The sequence below is a fragment of the Schistocerca nitens genome, chromosome 5, assembly GCF_023898315.1.
Source record: "Schistocerca nitens isolate TAMUIC-IGC-003100 chromosome 5, iqSchNite1.1, whole genome shotgun sequence".
NCBI classification, from domain to species: Eukaryota; Metazoa; Arthropoda; class Insecta; order Orthoptera; family Acrididae; genus Schistocerca; species Schistocerca nitens.
The window spans coordinates 490,661,835-490,682,694 of NC_064618.1; the positions used below are offsets into that span (position 1 = coordinate 490,661,835).

Genomic DNA, 20,860 nt, shown 5'->3' on the forward strand with positions numbered 1-20,860 from the left:
GGGCACACAGTTTTAATCTGCCAGGAAGTTTCATATCAGCGCACACTCCGCTGCAGAGTGAAAATCTCATTCTGGAAACCTCGAACATTTTTCCGTGAAGGCGCTGGCCATCTTGTCTCACAGAGGGATAAATATATTAACAGTTGTGACGATTACTGTTAAAATCGTAAACAGGTTTACTAACTTTTTTCCATCTCTTTCGTTTCGATTTCACTGCCCCTCATCGTTAATGATTTTCTAATTGCCATTTAATCATGCCAATGACGCTGAAGAACAACACTCCTCCTGCAGATACAATTAACTTCAACAGTACCAGCTTTACATTACAAAAAAACCAACGCACAACAGCTATGGTGATAATTACAGGGTGGCAATTATTGAACTATGTGAGATAAAATCGTCATAACTTTTGAACGGTTTGCGTGAGGACGGTGAAACTGCACGGTTGTCCACGAGGCATGATGAGAATTAGTATTCGCATGCACGATTTAGTTTTGTAACAAAGTCCACTTTTATTTAGATGGGTTCGTCAATAAGCAAAATTCGCTTATTTGGGGGACTGAGAATCCACATTTCGCGATGGAGACGTCTCTTCACACTTCAGAGGTGACTGTGCGACGTGCACTGTCCAGACACTAAATACTCGGTGCAATATTTCTTGATGGCACTGTGACTACCGAACATTACGTAAAGGTTTTGGAAGATGATTTCATCTCCATTATCAAAAGTGACCCTGATTTCGACAAGATGTGGTTTATGCAAGACGGTGCTCGACGCCATGGAAGCAGGAGAGTGATGTCCTGCAGGAGTGCTTTGGGGACCGTGTTCTGCCTCTGGGGTACCCAGAAACCACTGGCATGGGCCTCCATTGGCCGCCTTATTCTCAGGATCTGAACACATGCGACTCCATTTTGTGGGGCTATGTTAAAGACAAGGTGTACAGCAATAACCACAAAACCATTGTTGACCTGAAAACAGCCACTCAGGATCTAATCGGCAGCACTGATGTTCTGACACTTCAGTGGCTCATGCTAAATTCGTCTATTCGTCTGGGCCACGTCTTTGCCAATGATGGCAGGCATATCGACATGTCATAACGTAAATCCGTATATCTGTAGTGACGTTTACATGTTAAATAAAGTGTGTGCACGCAGTAGTTTAATTTACATTTTTTTCATATAATGCAGTAATCGTCACCCTGTATTTATCAGGCGGTTTATACTATTGCTGGAGGGATCTGACATTTTTAATCGGATGTCCGCATACTTGAAGGTGATCGAGAGACTTTTGTTAAGTATAGTAGAGTATTTAGATTCGGAATCTTCGCCATGTGGACGTCTCCTTTTTATTGGCACATGGCTATTATTCGAAGACCAGACTGTGTTGAATATTTTGACATTTGTTCCAAAACTCATGATAACAATACACGTTCGTCAAGTACTTCTATATCTCGATTTTGCAACAGTTCTTGCAAGCGACCTAAGATAATATGACAAAAAAATGAAACTTTGTTGAGGAGAATATTCACAAAGAGATTGTTACACTTCATGACAGTAAAATATATTTTCATTCTGCTTTGAAAGCGATCATTTTTTATGATACTCTTACCTATATAGTCAAACAACTGGGTTTGAAAGGGATCATTTATTTGATACTCCACCTAAGTAATGCAATAACTAAATCCCGTCGACAGTGACAATGAACAGATTCTCTTGAGCTTGATAACAATTATTAACGTTACTGCTGACCAGCATATTATCTTGTCTTACTACCGTCTCCTTCCCAAAGTGTTCATATCTGCCGCTGATTCCAGAGCTGTAGGAACTATAATTCCACCAAGCGAACTTACTCGCTGTACCTTGTCAACAATATGGATCATTAGTATGCGCCAAAGGCTGATTTCCGACTTTGTGGTTTAATGCTTTCCTAGGTCAACCCCCAAAAGCGCACGGACTCTAAGCGTAGTTGGACAACACATATTGATATGACGAGCCGCGTTGCAACACGAGGGTCACTATAAAAGTAAAGAAAATTTGTTTCTGCAAATATTTTTATTTGAAATGACGAAAGAAAATATAATTTAATATCTTAGCTACATTTATAAGTAGTCGCCTTCAAATTTAGGTATTTATCGTTGCGAACCACACGCTTTCGTACTCGTTACCGCCAAATTGCTATACGATTCACTAACGTTCTCTCTTTCAATTCTTTGTCGTTTCTACACTGTTTATTTCCCAAAAAAATCTTTCAGTTTGAGAAAGAGACGGTAATCATTTAGGGAAAATTCCACGTTATAAGGTGAATGTTCAAACTTCCCATTTAAACTACCGTAGCAAATTTTTCGTCAACGCAGCAGAACCAGTCGAGGGGTATTGTGAAGAATCGCTGCATTTATGATGTCTCCCCTAGGCATAACGTCGATGAGGAGGAAGAACTTTTGATCTCGAAACACACCTTTTTGGTACTCAGAAATTTTTGGTGTGGTTTTCTTACTTTTTTTTAATTTTTTGATTAATTTTTTTGTTGAAGCCGTGACTGATGCCGTCCCATTCACTGGCGCATGGTTTCTGGACTTTCATGTGAACCCCAGGTCTTGTCACCAGTGACAATATGATCAAAAAACTCATCGCCATTGTTGTAGTACCGTGTAAGAAAAGTCAGTGCAACTCTCATTTCTTGTTTTTTGTTTTCATCTGCCAAAAGTCGAGGAAACCCCCTGGTACACACTCCTCTGAAGCCCAAATCATCACTAACAGTTTGTTGAGTGTTTTCTGGAATCCTTGATATGATTTCTCCAGATACACCTGGCGGTTAGTCTGAGCGTTATTCGTCAAAAATATTCGTTCGTCCTGTGTTAAACACGATGCAGCATTTTCGAGCTGAAGCTCCAATTACCATATTTACGTAAACATCCATTATCTGGCTCTAAGAGCGAGCGTTTTTGCATTCGCGTTGCACTAAGAACCTCACACTTAGTGGATTCGTTAATTTCGTGAACAGTTTTGTAATCGCACAAAGAAACAGTGAACAGCCGATCCTGCTCGCTGTTATCATCATACCGGAGCCGACGTCTGACAAGGTCTATGACGCGTTGGAAGGTTTGGGGAGAAACATGCGGATCGTCAGATCAAGATGTTCTTTACTTTTGGAATGGTCCTCGTGCTTACACGTATTAGGCTCTTAGGGCAGCTATTTAAAGCAGTGGTTCGCGGCCTTTCATACTTGGTGCCCCCAGTAGGGTTTCAAAGCATTTGGTGAACGAAATAGAAACGTCTTTAAGTCTTACTTAAATACCTAATGATATTGTTTCAACTTGAAAAACACTTTTCACATTAAAAAATTTTTTATGTAATGAAAATCACAAGAAAAATTCTGAACATCAATAAATCAGCGAATGTTTGAATTTAATCAGTATAAAGTGTCATTGTTGAGCTACATCAGGAGATTCGTCACACTGCAAGGCAAAAACTGCAGACTTTTCAGTCTTTCCACTAGCTGTTCTTTGACATTCATGACCATTTCTTCGATCCTACGACGTACACTGTTGTCTGAAAGAGATATATCGTCGATTGATTTGACTAACGTCTCACCAATTGAAAGACGCAAAATTTCGTATGAAGCTTCAATGACTTTCATATTTTGCATCAGAAAGATACCATAAAAGACCAGTTTTATGCGATTTAAAGTATATTTCCAACAAAAACTCTTTTAGTTTATTTTTCAACGCTGGGTGAGTTGTTGTTAAATGATGTTCCAGATACAAAGGCAGCAATAGGTCGCTACTGAAGACGTTATGTTACACATCAAACAGTGTCAGTTGGACACGGTCTTTTTTAATAGACGTGAGTCCATGCTCAATATATTCTGCATTATACAATCTTTTTTTAGCAGACATTTTCACTCAACATACAAAATCAATAAAAATACTATTTACGTCTTTAGAGCACAACAGGACTAATGATGAGTTAAAGAATGCACAACGTGGTCTGGGAAATGTAGAGTCAGAAATAACTTCGTGACGTGTGAAAGAAAGCTGATGCTGCCAACTCTACAAGAAATGGAGTCGATAACTGTAAAAAGAATATAAAATTTTCGACCTCTCTCACCGCATGTTTCTGCAGCGGGGGCGTGCACCCTATGTTGAGAACCACTGGTTTGAAGAGTAGGGTCTACTCACCGACAGGAGTACTGAAGCCGTTCTCGTAGATGGGGTGCTGCAGGCGACGGAAGGCTGTGAGGGAGGCCCCCCACATGGGGTGCTCCAGGTTGTTGCACGTGCCGTCTATGGAGCGGTACTTGCTGTGGAAGCACATGTCCGAGCAGTTGACGACGGGCCGGTGCGCCATGCAGCCAGACAGGTTGGCGATCAGTTCCAGCTGCCCGGGGGACAGCAGCTCCTTGTACGAGAAATCTGCAACAGCCACAGGGTCACGGCCACGCTAGTTGTGTCCCAGTCAACATCTGCAACCGGTTGGCTACGACAGGAACTAACTTGGCGTAAATGTATGTGTGTGTCTGAGTTACAATGTCTCTCTTCATTTATATTCGTTTACATGCTTATACCATCCTTCCACATTGAAAAATTTAGCTCTGGAGACGAGCTCGCAGAAAACCTGTCGCTCACGTTTAGAAGATAATTGACCACGCATTTGATAGGATCCTCCATGGCATACAGTCAGCCCCGGATCTACAACGTTTCCGATTCCAAAACTTGATACTAGCGCCCCCCTATCCTCGTCGAGCGTTTGAGATAGAACGTCAAAAATTTAAAAAAATGAAAAATAAAAGTGAAAAAAAGAATTTGATGTGTAAAAAATATATTGTTGTTGTTGTTGTTGTGGTCTTCAGTTCTGAGACTGGGTTGATGCAGCTCTCCATGCTACTCTATCCTGTGCAAGCCTCTTCATCTCCCAGTACCTACTGCAACCTACATCCTTCTGAATCTGCTTGGTGTATTCATCTCTTGGTCTCCCTCTACGATTTTTACCCTCCACGCTACCCTCCAGTACCAAATTGGTGATCCCTTGATGCCTCAGAACATGTCCCACCAACCGATCCCTTCTTCTAGTCAAGTTGTGCCACAAACTTATCTTCTCCCCAATCCTATTCAGTACCTCCTCATTAGTTATGTGATCTACCCATCTAATATTCAGCATTCTTCTGTAGCACCTCATTTCGAAAGCTTCTATTCTCTTCTTGTCTAAACTATTTATCGTTCATGTTTCACTTCCACACATGGCTACACTCCATATAAATACTTTCAGAAACGACTTCCTGACACTTAAATCTATACTCGATGTTAACAAATTTCTCTTCTTCAGAGACGCTATCCTTGCCATTGCCAGTCTACATTTTATATCCTCTCTACTTCGACCATCATCAGTTATTTTGCTCCCCAAATAGCAAAACTCCTTTACTACTTTAAGTGTCTCATTTCCTAATCTAATACCCTCAGCATCACCCAACTTAATTCGACTACATTCCATTATCCTCGTTTTGCTTTGTGGATGTTCATCTTATATCCTCCTTTCAAGACACTATCCATTCCGTTCAACCGCTCTTCCAAGTCCTTTGCTGTCTGTGATAGAATTACAATGTCATCGGCGAACCTCAAAGTTTTATTTCTTCTCCATGGATTTTAATACCTACTCCGAATTTTTCTTTTGTTTCCTTCACTGCTTGCTCAATATACAGACTGAATAACTTCGGGGAGAGGCTACAACCCTGTCTCACTCCCTTCCCAACCACTGCTTCCCTTTCATGCCCCTCAACTCCTATAACTGCCATTTTTTTTTCTATACAAATTGTAAATAGCCTTTCGCTTCTTGTATTTTACCCCTGCCACCTTCAGAATTTGAAAGAGAGTATTCCAGTCAACATTGTCAAAAGCTTTCTCTAAGTCTACAAATGCTAGAAACGTAGGTTTGCCTTTCCTTAATCTAGCTTCTAAGATAATATATATAAAACATATGATCGAGGAAATGTGAGACATGTATTTGACCGTAAGAGTGCCAGAGTGCAGTGGCACCCCTCTTCACACAAGATTCTTCTATTGCATGTCACTGTATTTAGCTCTGTAGAATTCAAAAGTGTCTATTTTGTAATGGAAGCCATCAAACCTACATTCAGGACAGTGGACACTAAGATGTCCTGCCGTGCCTCTGCTGTTCCTAGTCTACATCTACATCTAAATTTATTCTCTGCAAGCCACCCAACGGTGTGTGGCGGAGGGCAACTTACGTGCCACTGTCATTTCCTCACTTTCCTGTTCCAGTCGACTATGGTTCGCGGGATGAACGACTGCCGGAAAGCCTCCGTGTGCGCTCGAATCTCTCTAATTTTACCCTCGTGATCTCCTCGGGAGGTATAAGTAGGGAGAAGCAATATATTCGATACCGCTTCCAGAAACGCACCCTCTCGAAACCTGGACAGCAAACTACACCGCGATGCAGACCACCTCTCTTGCAGAGTCTGCCACTTGAATTTGCTTAACATCTCCGTAACGCTATCACGCTTACCAAATAACCCTGTGACGAAATGCGCTATTCTTCTCTTGATCTTCTCTATCTCCTTTGTCAACCCGACCTGGTACGAATCCCACACTGATGAGCAATACTCAAGTATAGGTCGAGCGAGTGCTCTGTAAGCCACCTACTTTGTTGACGGACTACATTTTCTAAGGACTCTCCCAATGAATCTCAACCTGGCACCCGCCTTACCGACAATTAATTTTATTTGATCATTCCACCTCAAATCGTTCCGTACGCATACTCCCAGATATTTTACAGGTAACTGCTACCAGTGTTTGATCCTCTATCATATAATCATACAATAAAGGATACTTCTCTCTACGTATTCACAATTGATTACATTTGTCTATGTTAAGCGTCAGTTGCCATTCCCTGCACCAATTGCCTATCCGCTGCAGATCTTTCTGCATTTCGCTGCAATTTTCTATTGCTGCAACTTCTCTGTATACTACACCATCATCCGCGAAAATCCGCATGGAACTTCCGACACTATCTGCTAGGTCATTTATATACACTCCTGGAAATTGAAATAAGAACACCGTGAATTCATTGTCCCAGGAAGGGGAAACTTTATTGACACATTCCTGGGGTCAGATACATCACATGATCACACTGACAGAACCACAGGCACATAGACACAAGCAACAGAGCATGCACAATGTCGGCACTAGTACAGTGTACATCCACCTTTCGCAGCAATGCAGGCTGCTATTCTCCCATGGAGACGATCGTAGAGATGCTGGATGTAGTCCTGTGGAACGGCTTGCCATGCCATTTCCACCTGGCGCCTCAGTTGGACCAGCGTTCGTGCTGGACGTGCAGACCGCGTGAGACGACGCTTCATCCAGTCCCAAACATGCTCAATGGGGGACAGATCCGGAGATCTTGCTGGCCAGGGTAGTTGACTTACACCTTCTAGAGCACGTTGGGTGGCACGGGATACATGCGAACGTGCATTGTCCTGTTGGAACAGTAAGTTCCCTTGCCGGTCTAGGAATGGTAGAACGATGGGTTCGATGACGGTTTGGATGTACCGTGCACTATTCAGTGTCCCCTCGACGATCACCAGAGGTGTACGGCCAGTGTAGGAGATCGCTCCCCACACCATGATGCCGGGTGTTGGCCCTGTGTGCCTCGGTCGTATGCAGTCCTGATTGTGGCGCTCACCTGCACGGCGCCAAACACGCATACGACCATCATTGGCACCAAGGCAGAAGCGACTCTCATCGCTGAAGACGACACGTCTCCATTCGTCCCTCCATTCACGCCTGTCGCGACACCACTGGAGGCGGGCTGCACGATGTTGGGGCGTGAGCGGAAGACGGCCTAACGGTGTGCGGGACCGTAGCCCAACTTCATGGAGACGTTTGCGAATGGTCCTCGCCGATACCCCAGGAGCAACAGTGTCCCTAATTTGCTGGGAAGTGGCGGTGCGGTCCCCTACGGCACTGCGTAGGATCCTACGATCTTGGCGTGCATCCGTGCGTCGCTGCGGTCCGGTCCCAGGTCGACGGGCACGTGCACCTTCCGCCGACCACTGGCGACAACATCGATGTACTGTGGAGACCTCACGCCCCACGTGTTGAGCAATTCGGCGGTACGTCCACCCGGCCTCCCGCATGCCCACTATACGCCTTCGCTCAAAGTCCGTCAACTGCACATACGGTTCACGTCCACGCTGTCGCGGCATGCTACCAGTGTTAAAGACTGCGATGGAGCTCCGTATGCCACGGCAAACTGGCTGACACTGACGGCGGCGGTGCACAAATGCTGCGCAGCTAGCGCCATTCGACGGCCAACACCGCGGTTCCTGGTGTGTCCGCTGTGCCGTGCGTGTGATCATTGCTTGTACAGCCCTCTCGCAGTGTCCGGAGCAAGTATGGTGGGTCTGACACACCGGTGTCAATGTGTTCTTTTTTCCATTTCCAGGAGTATATATATATATATATAGTGAAAAGCAATGGACCCATAACACTCCCCTGTTGCACGCCAGAGGTTACTTTAACGTCTGTAGACGTCTCTCCATTGAGAACAACATTCTGTGTTCTGTTTGCTAAAAACTCTTCAATCCAGCCACACAACTGGTCTGATATTCCGTATGCAACAGTGCGGAACTGTATCGAACGCCTTACGGTTCAAATGGTTCAAATGGCTCTGAGCACTATGGGACTTAACATCTATGGTCAGCAGTCCCCTAGAACTTAGAACTACTTAAACCTAACTAACCTAAGGACATCACACAACACCCAGCCATCACGACGCAGAGAAAATCCCTGACCCCGCCGGGAATCGAACCCCGCCTTACGGAAGTCAAGGAAAATGGCATCTTCCTGGGAGCCTGTATCTAATATTTTCTAGGTCTCATGACAAACAAAGGAAGTTGGGTCTCACACGATCGCTGTTTCCGGAAGCCATGTTGATTCCTACAGAGCAGATTCTGAGTTTCCAGAAATGACATGGTACGCGAGCAGAAAATATGTTCTAAAATTCTATAACAGATCCATGTCAGAGACATAGGCCTACAGTTTTTCGCATCTGCTCGTCGACTCTTCTTGAAAACTGGAACTACCTGTGCTCTTTTCCAATCATTTGGAACGCTCCCTTCCTCTAGAGACTTGCGGTACACGGCTGTTAGAAGGGGGGCATGTTCTTTCGCATATTCTATGTAGAATCGAATTGGTATCCCGTCAGGTCCAGTGGACTTTCCTCTGTTGAGTGATTTCAGTTGCTTTTCCATTCCTTGGACACTTATTTCGATGTCAGCCATTTTATTGTTTGTGCGAGGATTTAGAGAAGGAACTGCAGTGCGGTCTTCCTCTGTGAAACAGCTTTGGAAAAAGGTGTTTAGTATTTCAGCTTTACGCGTGTCATCCTCTGTTTCAATGCCATTATCATCCAAGAGTGTCTGGATATGCTGTTTCGATCCATTTACTTATTTAACGTAAGACCAGAACTTCCTAGGATTCTCTGTCAAGTCGGTACATAGAATTTTACTTTCGAATTCACTGAACGCTTCACGCATAGCCCTCCTTACGCTAACTTTGGCATCGTTTAGCTTCTGTTTGTCTGAGAGGTTTTGGCTGCTTTTAAGTTTTCAGTGAAGCTATCTTTGCTATCGCAGTAGTTTCCTAACTTTGTTGTCCGCCGGTTTGACGTCCTACCCCTCTTCAAAAAAACACTCATCATTAGTACTGAGTGGGATTATTTGTGACCGGAAGAATAAGAATTCATTAGAAAATTTGCACTCTTTGTTGCCTATTAGCTAATAATCCGTTCTTTCCCGTGACATAAAATTATAGGGAACATAAAATCAGTAAAGAAAGGGGAGAAAGAAGACAGTACACATTTCTTCAGCCCTTACGTCACAGCATTTTTCCCCTTCTAATCTCGCTACAGCTGTACATGGTGTGCTTTCCTCCCTACGAAAGAATCTATTACCTCATCATAGTTCGTCAAACGTTTTGCCACACGAAAAAATCGAAATGTCTAGTATTAGCGAAAGAGCTGATAAGAATAATACCCCATTTCTCGATTTGATTACGTCTATTTTGTCAATGTCTGGTAGATGAAACGAAACAGGCCTTTCTAATATGGCATCAGTTTTAACACACGTCAAATAATCGAGACTTTTTTGGCCCAAATGATTATTTTTATCTAGTTCATTTATATAAATAACGCGACAGAATGTAATTCACAAAGTACCAATATCAAATGACTATTAGGCCTACTGCGAGTAAAAATGTTTACGCTAGGAAACAGCTTTACATTCTTTTCATACCCTCCAGTTTCTCAAGCATGAGATCGAAAAGTAGTAGTAGCACGAAATTCTTACATTAATTTGGAATTGTCATTTTCTTCCATATAATTTGTGTGATGTCCCGTTTCTTCTTCTTCTTCGTTGTAATAAACAATCTTTTCATCACTAATTTTGTAACTATTCCTGCCATTGTCAAAACTTATTCTCCGGTTAGCTTTACTAAACCCACGAGAATCACTGGTTTATTTATTCAATGTTTATACTCCGGTTAGGCGTTATTACGCGTTCGTGCAACGCGTTTGCCGCCCTATACCGAGAACAGAACTTAAACGGTTGCTACCGGGGACTGTACAACTGGTCCTTAGTAGTGAAGCAATCTGCCAAAAATTTGCTGTCAAAATTTCATTTGCTTGCATACATCGAGAAGATAATATGTAATCTTTCTTGCCTGCTATTCCGTTAGTCATTTATTTCCACTCAGTTAGTTTGGATCTCCAGATTTTGCTAATAATTATAACAACGTTTATCTTTCGTACACCAAACACATAAACAAAAAGCGATTGGCATTCACTCGTTCGGGTTTACGCTGCTCAGATCGTATAGCCCCGTTCCCTTTTGTTTGCGGAAAGTTTTTTATTTCTAGATACGACTGGGATTTCCCTGGCACAGACATCCAGTACAGTACGAGCGCATTCAAAAATCAACTTACGATTTGTTCAGAAATCAGCCTAGAACATGTTCAAAAAGTTTCAAACAACCAAGTGCGATGCGTTTCAAGAGCTTATGAATAATCGATGTACCAACGTGCGCTGGATGGTAGGCGCTTTGTGAAACAAGGCTTTTTTTCTTCGAGAACATGAATTTGTCGCTCCTTGAAATTACCTTCTGAGGCAGATACTCCGGTTTGCCCCCGCCCCCTCCTAGATCCTGGCGTATACACAGTCACAGCAAGAAAACTGCTAAAGAAACAGAGGCTACGGCATAACAGGATTAAAACAAAATGTGGGGCTAGAAATACGCCGATGCTGAATGAAACGCTTCTGGCTCTCTACTGTGTAATGCGTGACGCCTTCAACGACTAACGTCACAAAAATCCAGAGAAATTCTGGCGATATGTAAAAGGCGTTAGTGGTACCAAAAGTTAGCATCGAGACAGTCATGGACGAGACAGGGCCTGAAATTAATGGTAGCAAAGCAAAAATAGAAATTCTGAACTCAGTATCGTTTACAAACCAAAATCCAGGGGTATTGCCCCAGTTTAGTTCTCGTGCCACTGAAAAGATGGGTAGTATAGATATTAGTGTCAATGATATTGCAAAATAGCTTCAAAATCCAGCGGAATACGTATTAAATAATGGACTGAATTTGCAGATAAATTAGCCGCTCTTGACTATAATCTACCGTAAGTTCCTCGAACGAAAAACCATGCCCTGTCGTTGGAAGAAAGCACGGATCACCCACATCTACAAGAAAGGTAAGAGAAATAGTCCATAGAACTACCATCCCATATCCTTGAAATCCATTGTTACAGAATCTTAGAACATATTCTGAGCTCTAACGCAATGAGGGATCTCGAACAGATTGCCTACACGGATTTGAAAAACATCGATCATGTGAAACCCAATTTATACTTCTCTCATGCCATCCTGAATGCCTTTGATCAAGTCACTCGTATTTCAAGATTTTCGAAAGGCGTTTAGCTATATAACATATCTACATTTATTATCAAAAGTACAAACGTATGGGGTATCCACCGAAATTGGCATATGGATTGAGAATGTTTTCGGCAGGGAAGACGCAGGTCGTTCTCATCGACGAAGGCACGAAGAAGTAATTTCGGGTGTGTATCGGAGAGGTGTATTGCGATCCTTGATGTCAATGTTCTATATTTATGATGCTGCTGACAATATTAATAGCAATGTCGGACTTTTCGCACATCATGGAGTTACCTATAGTGAAGTACTGTTTTAGTATAGCTACACAAATAGTAATTAGATATTGATAAGAATTCAAAGTAATGCAAAGATTGGTAATGCTTCAAATGTTGAAAAATGTAAAACTGTGCACGTCATACCTATATCTGCAGCTTATCCCTCAAGCCACCTAATGACGTGTGACCATACCATTAACTGATCCCCCTGCTCTGTTCCACTCGCGAATGGTCCGTGGAAAGAATGACTGCCGCCAAGTATCTGTATAGGCTCTAACATCCCGAAACTTGTAGTTGTGGTCATTACGCAAGACGTATGTGGGAGGAACTAATACATTATCAGACTCTTCTTGGAAGGTGCTCTCTCGAAATTTGCTGCACAACGCCTCTTTTGTAACGTCTGCCAGTGGAGTTTGTTGAGGATCTGGGTAACGCTCTCACTCCAAATAAACGACCCCGTCACGAAATACACCACTCATAGTTGGATCTTCTCTATTCTTCTATCAGCCCTACCTGGTAAGGATCCAATATTGATGAACAATACTCAAGAATCGGTCGAACAAGCGCCTTATAGGCCACTTTCTTCATGAATGAGTTGCATTTTCGTAACATTATTTCTATGAATGTCAGCCTGGCATATGCTTTTTCTACTGCTTACTTTATGTGGTCAATCCAGTTACTTCCAGATACTTTACGGTAGATATTGTTTCCAGCAGTTTGCCATCAATAGTGTAGTTGAACTGTGGTGGCTTTGTTTTTCCTGTATGCGCAGTATATTACATTTATTTACGTTCAACTGTCAAAGGCGGCACCATTAATTAGTCTTCTACAGGTCATTCTGCAAATCGGTATTATGTTCTGTCTTTGCTACTTTGTTGTAGACAACCGCAGCATCTGTGAACATTCCTAAAGAGCGTTCGAATTTTTACACTAGATCATTTTTATACCTTGTAAACAGTAAAGATCCTATCACAATTCCTTCGGGCACTCCGGAAATGTTTTTAACGTTTATTGATGTTGTTCCATTAAGAACGACGTGTTGAGTTCTATCTGCAAGGAAGTTTTGAATACAGTCACGAATCTGGTGCGATAGTCGTTAAACTAGTGTTTTCTTCGCTAAACGGCAGTACTGGACTGTGTAAAATGCCTGTCTGAAATCAGAGAACATGGAATCAACTTGAGCGGCGTTGCTACAGCTAGATGGATATGATTGAAGAACAAACGAGATAGGTTTTGCAAGAGCTCTGTTTGCTGATTGCTTACTAATTTTTATTTTTTTAAAAACTTAGCATTCTATGATTACAGTCTCAAATATTCACAGTTTGAATCGGTCATCTCGTATTTCTACCTACGTAGACATATGAAATGGAACGATCACATAGGCTCAGTCATAGTCAAAGCAGGTTTACTAGTATAATCCTAGGGAAATACAATCAGTTTACACAACAGAATATTGCGCAAGTGTGTGGCACCTTACCAAATAGGACCAGCAGTGCATAATGAAGGTATTAACAAGAGGGCAGTGCGAATGGTCACAGGTTTGTATGGTCCGTGGGATAGAGTCAGAGAAATGCTGAAGAAACTGAATAAGTACACTACTTGCCATTAACATTGCTACACAACGAAGATAATGAGCTACAGACGCGAAATTTAACCGACAGGAAGAAGATGCTGTGATATGCAAATGATTAGCTTTTCAGGGCATTCACACAAGGTTGGCGCCGGTGGCGACACCTACAACGTGCTGACATGAGGAAAGTATCCAACCGATTTCTCATACACAAACAGCAATTGACCGGCGTTGCCAGGTGAAACGTTGTTGTGATGCCTCGTGTAAGGAGGAGAAATGCGTACCAGCACGTTTCCGACTTTGATAAAGGTCGGATTGTAGCCTACCGTGATTGCTGTTTATCATATCGCGACATTGCTGCTCGCGTTGGTAGAGATCCAATGACTGTTAGCAGAATATGGAATCGGTGGGTTCAGGAGGGTAACACGGAACGCCGTGCTGGATCCAAACGGCCTCGTATCACTAGCAGTCGAGATGAGAGGCATCTTATCTGCATGGCTGTAGCGGATAGTGCAGCCACGTCTCGATCCCTGAGTCAACAGATGGGGACGTTTGCAAGACAACAACCATCTGCACAGTTAGACGACGTTTTCAGCAGCATGGACCATCAGGTCGGAGACCATGGCTTTGGTTACCCTTGACGCTGCATGACAGACAGGAGCGCCTGCGATGGTGTACTCAACGACGAACCTGGGTGCACGAATGGCAATACGTAATTTTTTTGGATTAATCCAGGTACTGTAATTTCTTAGCCTTTCCCGGCGATTTGATGACATATCGTAGAAATTGGGTTTTCTGCCGGATATCAGCGTCTTCCAAACACGATATTTCGACGTCATTACTTGACGTCTTCATCAGTTGTTCTCTGAGACTGGCTGCGTGCGGGACCGGGTCGCATATTTATGCCTGCCCGGTGCCTGGTGTTCTGTTTGCCGTTACCTAGTCGGTCCGCACCCGCGAGTAGCGCTATCCTGCCGCTCTAGGTGTTCCCTATTCCGTCCGCGCCCACTCTGGCCGCCTCTAACTGCGGTCGTGGCCTCCTGGTGTTGCCTTCTCGGTCCGCGCCCGTGAGTGGCGCTCCCCTGCCGCTTTGGACGTTCCCTACTCCGTTAGCGCCCGCTCAGATCAAGGCCATTATTATGGCCGGAGGTGGTTGTTCTGGGTACTGATTTCTCACGATCTATGCACCCAAATTGCGTGAAAATGTAATCAGATGTCAGTTCTAGTATAATATATTTGTCCAATGAATACCCGTTTATCATCTGCATTTCTTCTTGGTGTAGCAATTTTAATAGCCAGTAGAGTATACATTTGAAGACAGACGGAAACTATCTCTGCAAAGCCTACTTATAAAATTTCAAGATCCGGCTTTAAATGACTGTTCTAGGACTACAGGGTGAACTAAAACCCCACTGTCAAAATTTATGATGTTGTTCAGGGAACTTTCATGAATGTTTTGGTAGAAGGTACAGTTGGTCCCCAATGGCTAGTTGTAGAGTAGTACAGTAGTTGACTCGTATCTATAGAAGGGGTCTGAATTATTAGGAATAACTGATTCTTCACTGATTCAAGGGTGCTTACCGATTTCATAATTGCATTGAAGGTAATATACCACAAAAGTAGTCGACACAGACAAAGAGCTGCGAAGTGCGAACACTTTTGTAAAGCATGGCCTCTTAACAGTTTAGTGTCTCTCCTGTGTAATCACGCGAGTAATTCTGTTAGACTCGTGTAGCACACTCACGACAAGTGTGTTAGATAGGAGCTGATGGTTGACTTAACAACATGCTATTTCGGTGACCACAAATTATAAACAGCCATCAAACGTGCTGAATGACGTGCTCCATTTGTTGCTGGATGCGGTTTTGGGAGATTAAAGGCATGCCATAAACAGGAAGATGATCCTGATTCGTGTCACGGCATACGAATAAGCAATATGTGAAAGCAGTATCTCATCTAGCGTTAGTTTTCTCTCGTTTCCGGACTGTGTTAAGAGGGAAATATGTGTCCAACATAACAAATTATACATCTTCGTGTAAAATTCTTTCAAAAAAGTATACGGATTTGACTTTAAGAAGTTCATCAAACAAATTCAAACCTGATTTTGTGATAAGTAGAAAAATTGCTACGAGCCGGTTCCGGACATAACCCTCCCTACGTTACGCCTTTCGAGAGAACAGAATACTATCGTAGTTGGACAGTCTGCTGTATGTAGGAACGCAAACAGTTTATTTACGGGAAAAAACGATACCATATGGAAAAACGCCTGCTTTTAATTATGTAATGCGAATACCGCAGTTTCAAAGAAATACATCGAAATTCAACATTTTTTCACTTATGCCTCGTACCTTCAACAGCTGATTAATATTCGTTTAATTTTTGGAGCTATGCGACAACCACTTTTCACTATGTAACGCAAAAATGTTTAATCAAGATGGTATCTAATGTCAGGATATACAATAGTTGGCTGGAAACGTAGCATTATACTGGATACTACACGTACGACTGAAATATTAAGCTCTGACATAATCTGTCAGCGCAATTAGATACAGGAAAAGCATTTTACATTAAAATTTAACTATTTCAAACAACGACGGAAGACGGCTACTATACATTTTCGATAATTAATTCTAGTCGTTACCTTCATACGATTAAGATACATTAGTTCATGTCTGGCGTAAAATCAACTGATTGAAAGTTATCCCAAAATATTACACACACAGAACGGAATCAACAAGGCATATTGAACTTATACAAAGAAGGGTCGTAAGAGTTTCGACGTCTGTTTCAGTAATGGGAGAGCATGACGCAAACGCAGAGGTACCTGAAGTGGTCGACGACTGGAGTCAAGCGCCAATTACACTGAGCCTCTCTTTCTCTTTTTTAAAGCGATCACCACAAAGGAATTATTCGAATGAGACGGAAATCTGTAGATGTGATGTAATCATGGAGAGAAAAAACAATTACAGCTTAAGAAAAACTGGATGATTTATTTACGAGAATGAGTTCCACAAATTGAGCAAGTAACCGTTGGTCCATCTCTGATACTTGTGCAAGCAGTTATTCGGCTTGGCATTGATTGATTGAGTTTTTGATGTCCTCCTGAGCGACATCGTGTCAAATTCTGTCAAACAGGCGCTTAAAATAGTCAAAATCCTGAGGTCGTTGAAGGACCCGCACATAATGCTCCTATGTTCTCAACTGGGCAGGGATCCGGCGACCTTGTAGGCCAAAGTAGGATTTTCGAAGCACAAAGACAAGCAGAAGAAACTCATCTTGAACGGTCGGGCATTATTTTGCTGAAGTTTAAGCCCACGGTGGCTTGCCATGAAGGACATCAAATGAGGCGTAGAATATCGTCGAGAACCGATGTGGTACAAGGGAGTTGCAGGGTGCTGCGGATGACAACCCAAGGGGTCCTGCTATGGTTGTCGAACCGTACAGCGGACGAGAGTCAGGTCAGTATCCCATCGCAGTCGGGAGCGTCGCCAGCCAAGTCTTCGGTCTGGAATCTCGTTTATTGCAGTATTATTGTCTCTAGTCATGAATGCCGCTTCTAACTGAGCCCCAACGATCAGCGAGGACGACACGAACGTCGATGTGATATCAACCTACATGTCGCGCTCCATACGGCACCGCAGCCAGCAGTGATTTTCTTGGGTGCCAGTTCTTTTCATAGCAGGACTCCTATGGCCTTTCTCCGCGGAACCCGTACAGCACAGAGATACCACGACCGATATTCTACGCCCCGTTTTGTTGCCCTTCATGGCAAGCCACGCGGGGCTTACATTTCAGCACAGTAGTACCCGCCCTCACACGGAGAGAGTTTCGACTGCTCATCTTCGTGCTTGCAGAAACGTACCTTGGCCAGCAAAGTCACCGAATCCCTTGCCAGTTGAGTATATTTGGCAAATTACTGTCAGAGCTTCCTTGCTAATTAGAGATTTTGGCGATGTAACGCGCCAATCGGACAGAATTTAGCCTTATACTCCCAGGAGAACATCCCAGAACTCTATCAACCAGTGGCAATCCAAATAACTGGCTGCACAAGGGCCACAAGCGAACGAAGCTCTATTCATTTGCTCAGTTTGCAAAGCTCTTGAATAAATCATCGAGTTCTTCTGAAATTGTAATTATACGTTTGTCTCTACATGCAGCTACATCACATCTGACGATTTCCGTCTCATTCACATAATTCCTTTATGAGCATGTTTATTATTGTTTTTATTATTATTATTATATAGGGAGCACACGATGTTCGCGTCACAGATTTACTTCAGGCTGTGTACACATGTAATAGTCCATTACGACATCATATTGTGCAAGAAGTGAAGGCGAAATACATAAGCGATTTCGCGACGATTACTAGAAAAGTTGTATACGTGAATGATGTACCATTGTGTTGCGACCCTGGGCAAGCGACGGCGGCGGTCATGTGGTTAGCATTTAAGCTGGGTGGATCGCTGGGTCGAGTGCCACACACTTTTTTGGTTCATATTTTTTCTACAATAGCCATATGATTTCGTGAATATTATATCTTAAGGGTAAAATGATGAAAACACATGTATTTGTATGAAATTTTATTGAATTTCTAACGCTATTTTTGTCTCCTAACTGATTTTCATTATTCTAACAAATGTTATGCACCGATTTCTTCTACAGGTAAGTTAAAGAGCTTATGAAGCCTCTTCGGACTGGTTCATATTTGATTAAAAACGTTACGCATGGTTCGCATCCAAACTGGCGAAAGAAAGAAATTTTTTTTCAAAATGTCAATGAGTTCGTTTTTCCTTACAAATTCTAAAGTTTCTTCGTGCACACGGTAAAACTGGAATCATTCGATGCAGTAGATGCCGTTTTATTTGATGTCTTCCACGTCTGCATGAAAAATTTCATCCTGCAACTTGTAATGTCGAAAGCGCTTCAGACGATAAACTGTACATTATCTTCATATTCTGGCATGTTATAATTCAATGTATTATTGAATAAAGTTAATACACCTATTGTATCGATGTTTGACTTGGGCTTTCTAAGCCTGTTCCTCGTCCTTGAAACCTTTTCCTGCAGATAGAAATGTCCAGATACAAAACAGTTTTCGGTATCCTACCAGATTGCAGATGTAAGAGATTTCGGTAATCACGACGGGGATAAATATTCAGGAAAAAGTTATGCGTTTGGTCGTTTACCTGTCAATAGTCGTAAATATAATGTTTGTTGTTGTATATAAATTAGCAAACAGCCAAATAACATTGTAAATTCAGTAAAAGTTCATGCAAATACTCATGTCTTACCATCATATTACCTTTCAAACAAGGCTTGTATGAAATAATATAAATAGCGTTGGAAAAAAAAATAAATAAAGAAAAGAAACGTGAATGGGACTCCATCCAGGGACCCGCTGATTACGGAGCTTCGAGCCTAGCCACATGACCGCCGCCATCTCGTGCTGAGGGCTCCAACACACCGGTACATCAGGGACACGTTAAACTGCTCTTGCCATTTTCTCGAAATTGCGTTAGTAATAGGCCTTACTACCTACACATTATGTTATACTAACGCACTACTAAAAGTGTACAAAGTTTGTAGTAAATCCGTAACCAGAAGGTCGTGGCCGCTCCTTTCAGAGTGTGTAAACCACAGCGCAACAGCTAACAACACAAAACTACGGAGGCTTCATTGACTGCAGAGCTCTATAGCCGTCTTCGAGACCTCGTATCTATCGACATTGTCCGGCAAGAACTCCATAAAGCGAATATTCACGGACGAGGTGTTATACCGAAACCCTTAGTGATGACAACCGACGCAAAGAAGCGTAAAACATGGTGTCAGGAGCATAAATACTGTATGGCCAGTGGAAACACGTCATATGGTACGACGAGTCATCGTTCCAACATCACGCCGGGTTTATGTCTGCAGAACGCCAAAAGAGGCCTACAATCTTGATTGATTCCAAAGGTTTAAGAATGGAGGTGAACGTGTGGTGGTGTCGATAGCAATATCATGGTATTCTGCTGGTCGCAACATTACTCTCAAAGACCGTGTGACAGTCAGCATGTGAGCATTTTAGGTGATCAGGTGCACCCCATGATCCAAATGCTGTTCCCCAACAATGATTCCAGATTTCAGGACGATAATGCACTCATTCATACAGCCAGGAGAGTAGAATCTAGGTATGAGGAGAATGCAACTGAACTTCTGCGTCTTCCCTGGCCAGCACAGTCCCCGGTCTTGAACATCATCGAGGCCCTGTGGGCGGTATTGGAGCGCAGACTCCGGAGCAGATTGCCGCCTCCATCGTCACTACAGGAGTTAGAAGAGGTTCTGATCGAAGAGTGACATAACATTCCACTGGAGACTATACAATCATTATATGCCAGTATTCCAAGAAGTGTCGCAGCTGTATTACGGGCAGATGGGTGTCCAACCCCTTATTAATAAAGGATTCCCAAGTAAGTACAGGTGGTCACATTATTTTGCCTATACCCTGTAGGTGTCGATGTGTCCGCCTCCGGTAGCTGAGTGGTCAGCGAGACAGACTGTCAGTCCTAATGGCCCGGGTGTTGTGTTGTCCTAATCATCATCATTTCATCCCCATCGACGCGCAAGTCGCCTAAGTGGCGTCAAATCGAAAGACTTGCACCAGGCGAGCGGTCTATGCGACGGGAGGCCCTCGGCACACGACATTATTATTATTATTATTATTATTATTATTACAGGTGACGATGTAGAGAGAGCGCAGAGCAGGAGCGTGTACTGACCGGTGGTGAGGTTGATCTTCATGCCGGCCTCGACGTGCTTGCGGATGTTGACGAGCGTCGTCTCGTAGACCTCGGCGGCGCGGGCGACGCTGCGCGCCGCGGCGTCCGGGAAGCGCAGCAGGCGGAAGAGCTCGTGCGGCGGCGCCGACTTGCCCGGCGTCGGCGTCAGCAGGCGAGTCAGCGTGTCGTTGACGGCGCGGTCCACCGCCGCCGACGCCTCGCGGAACGCCACGCGCACGAAGCGGTCGCCGGGGCCGATCGAGCCTGCGGCAGTCGTCTCACTCTATAAACACCGTCACCGCGCAGCTCCCTCTG

The 20,860-nt window shown here is 43.4% G+C and overlaps 1 protein-coding gene across 1 annotated transcript in view; it reads right to left on the minus strand.

The window, feature by feature from the left end:
• The window catches only part of LOC126259176 (peroxidasin), a 242,549-nt gene that overhangs the window by 84,923 nt on the left and 136,766 nt on the right, over positions 1-20,860 (minus strand). Inside the window, exons 11-12 of the mRNA XM_049955745.1 lie at positions 20,546-20,809; positions 4,178-4,411 (exon numbers count right to left, since the gene is read on the minus strand). Coding sequence (XP_049811702.1) covers positions 4,178-4,411; positions 20,546-20,809 — 498 coding nt within the window. The remainder of the gene's footprint in view (positions 1-4,177; positions 4,412-20,545; positions 20,810-20,860) is intronic.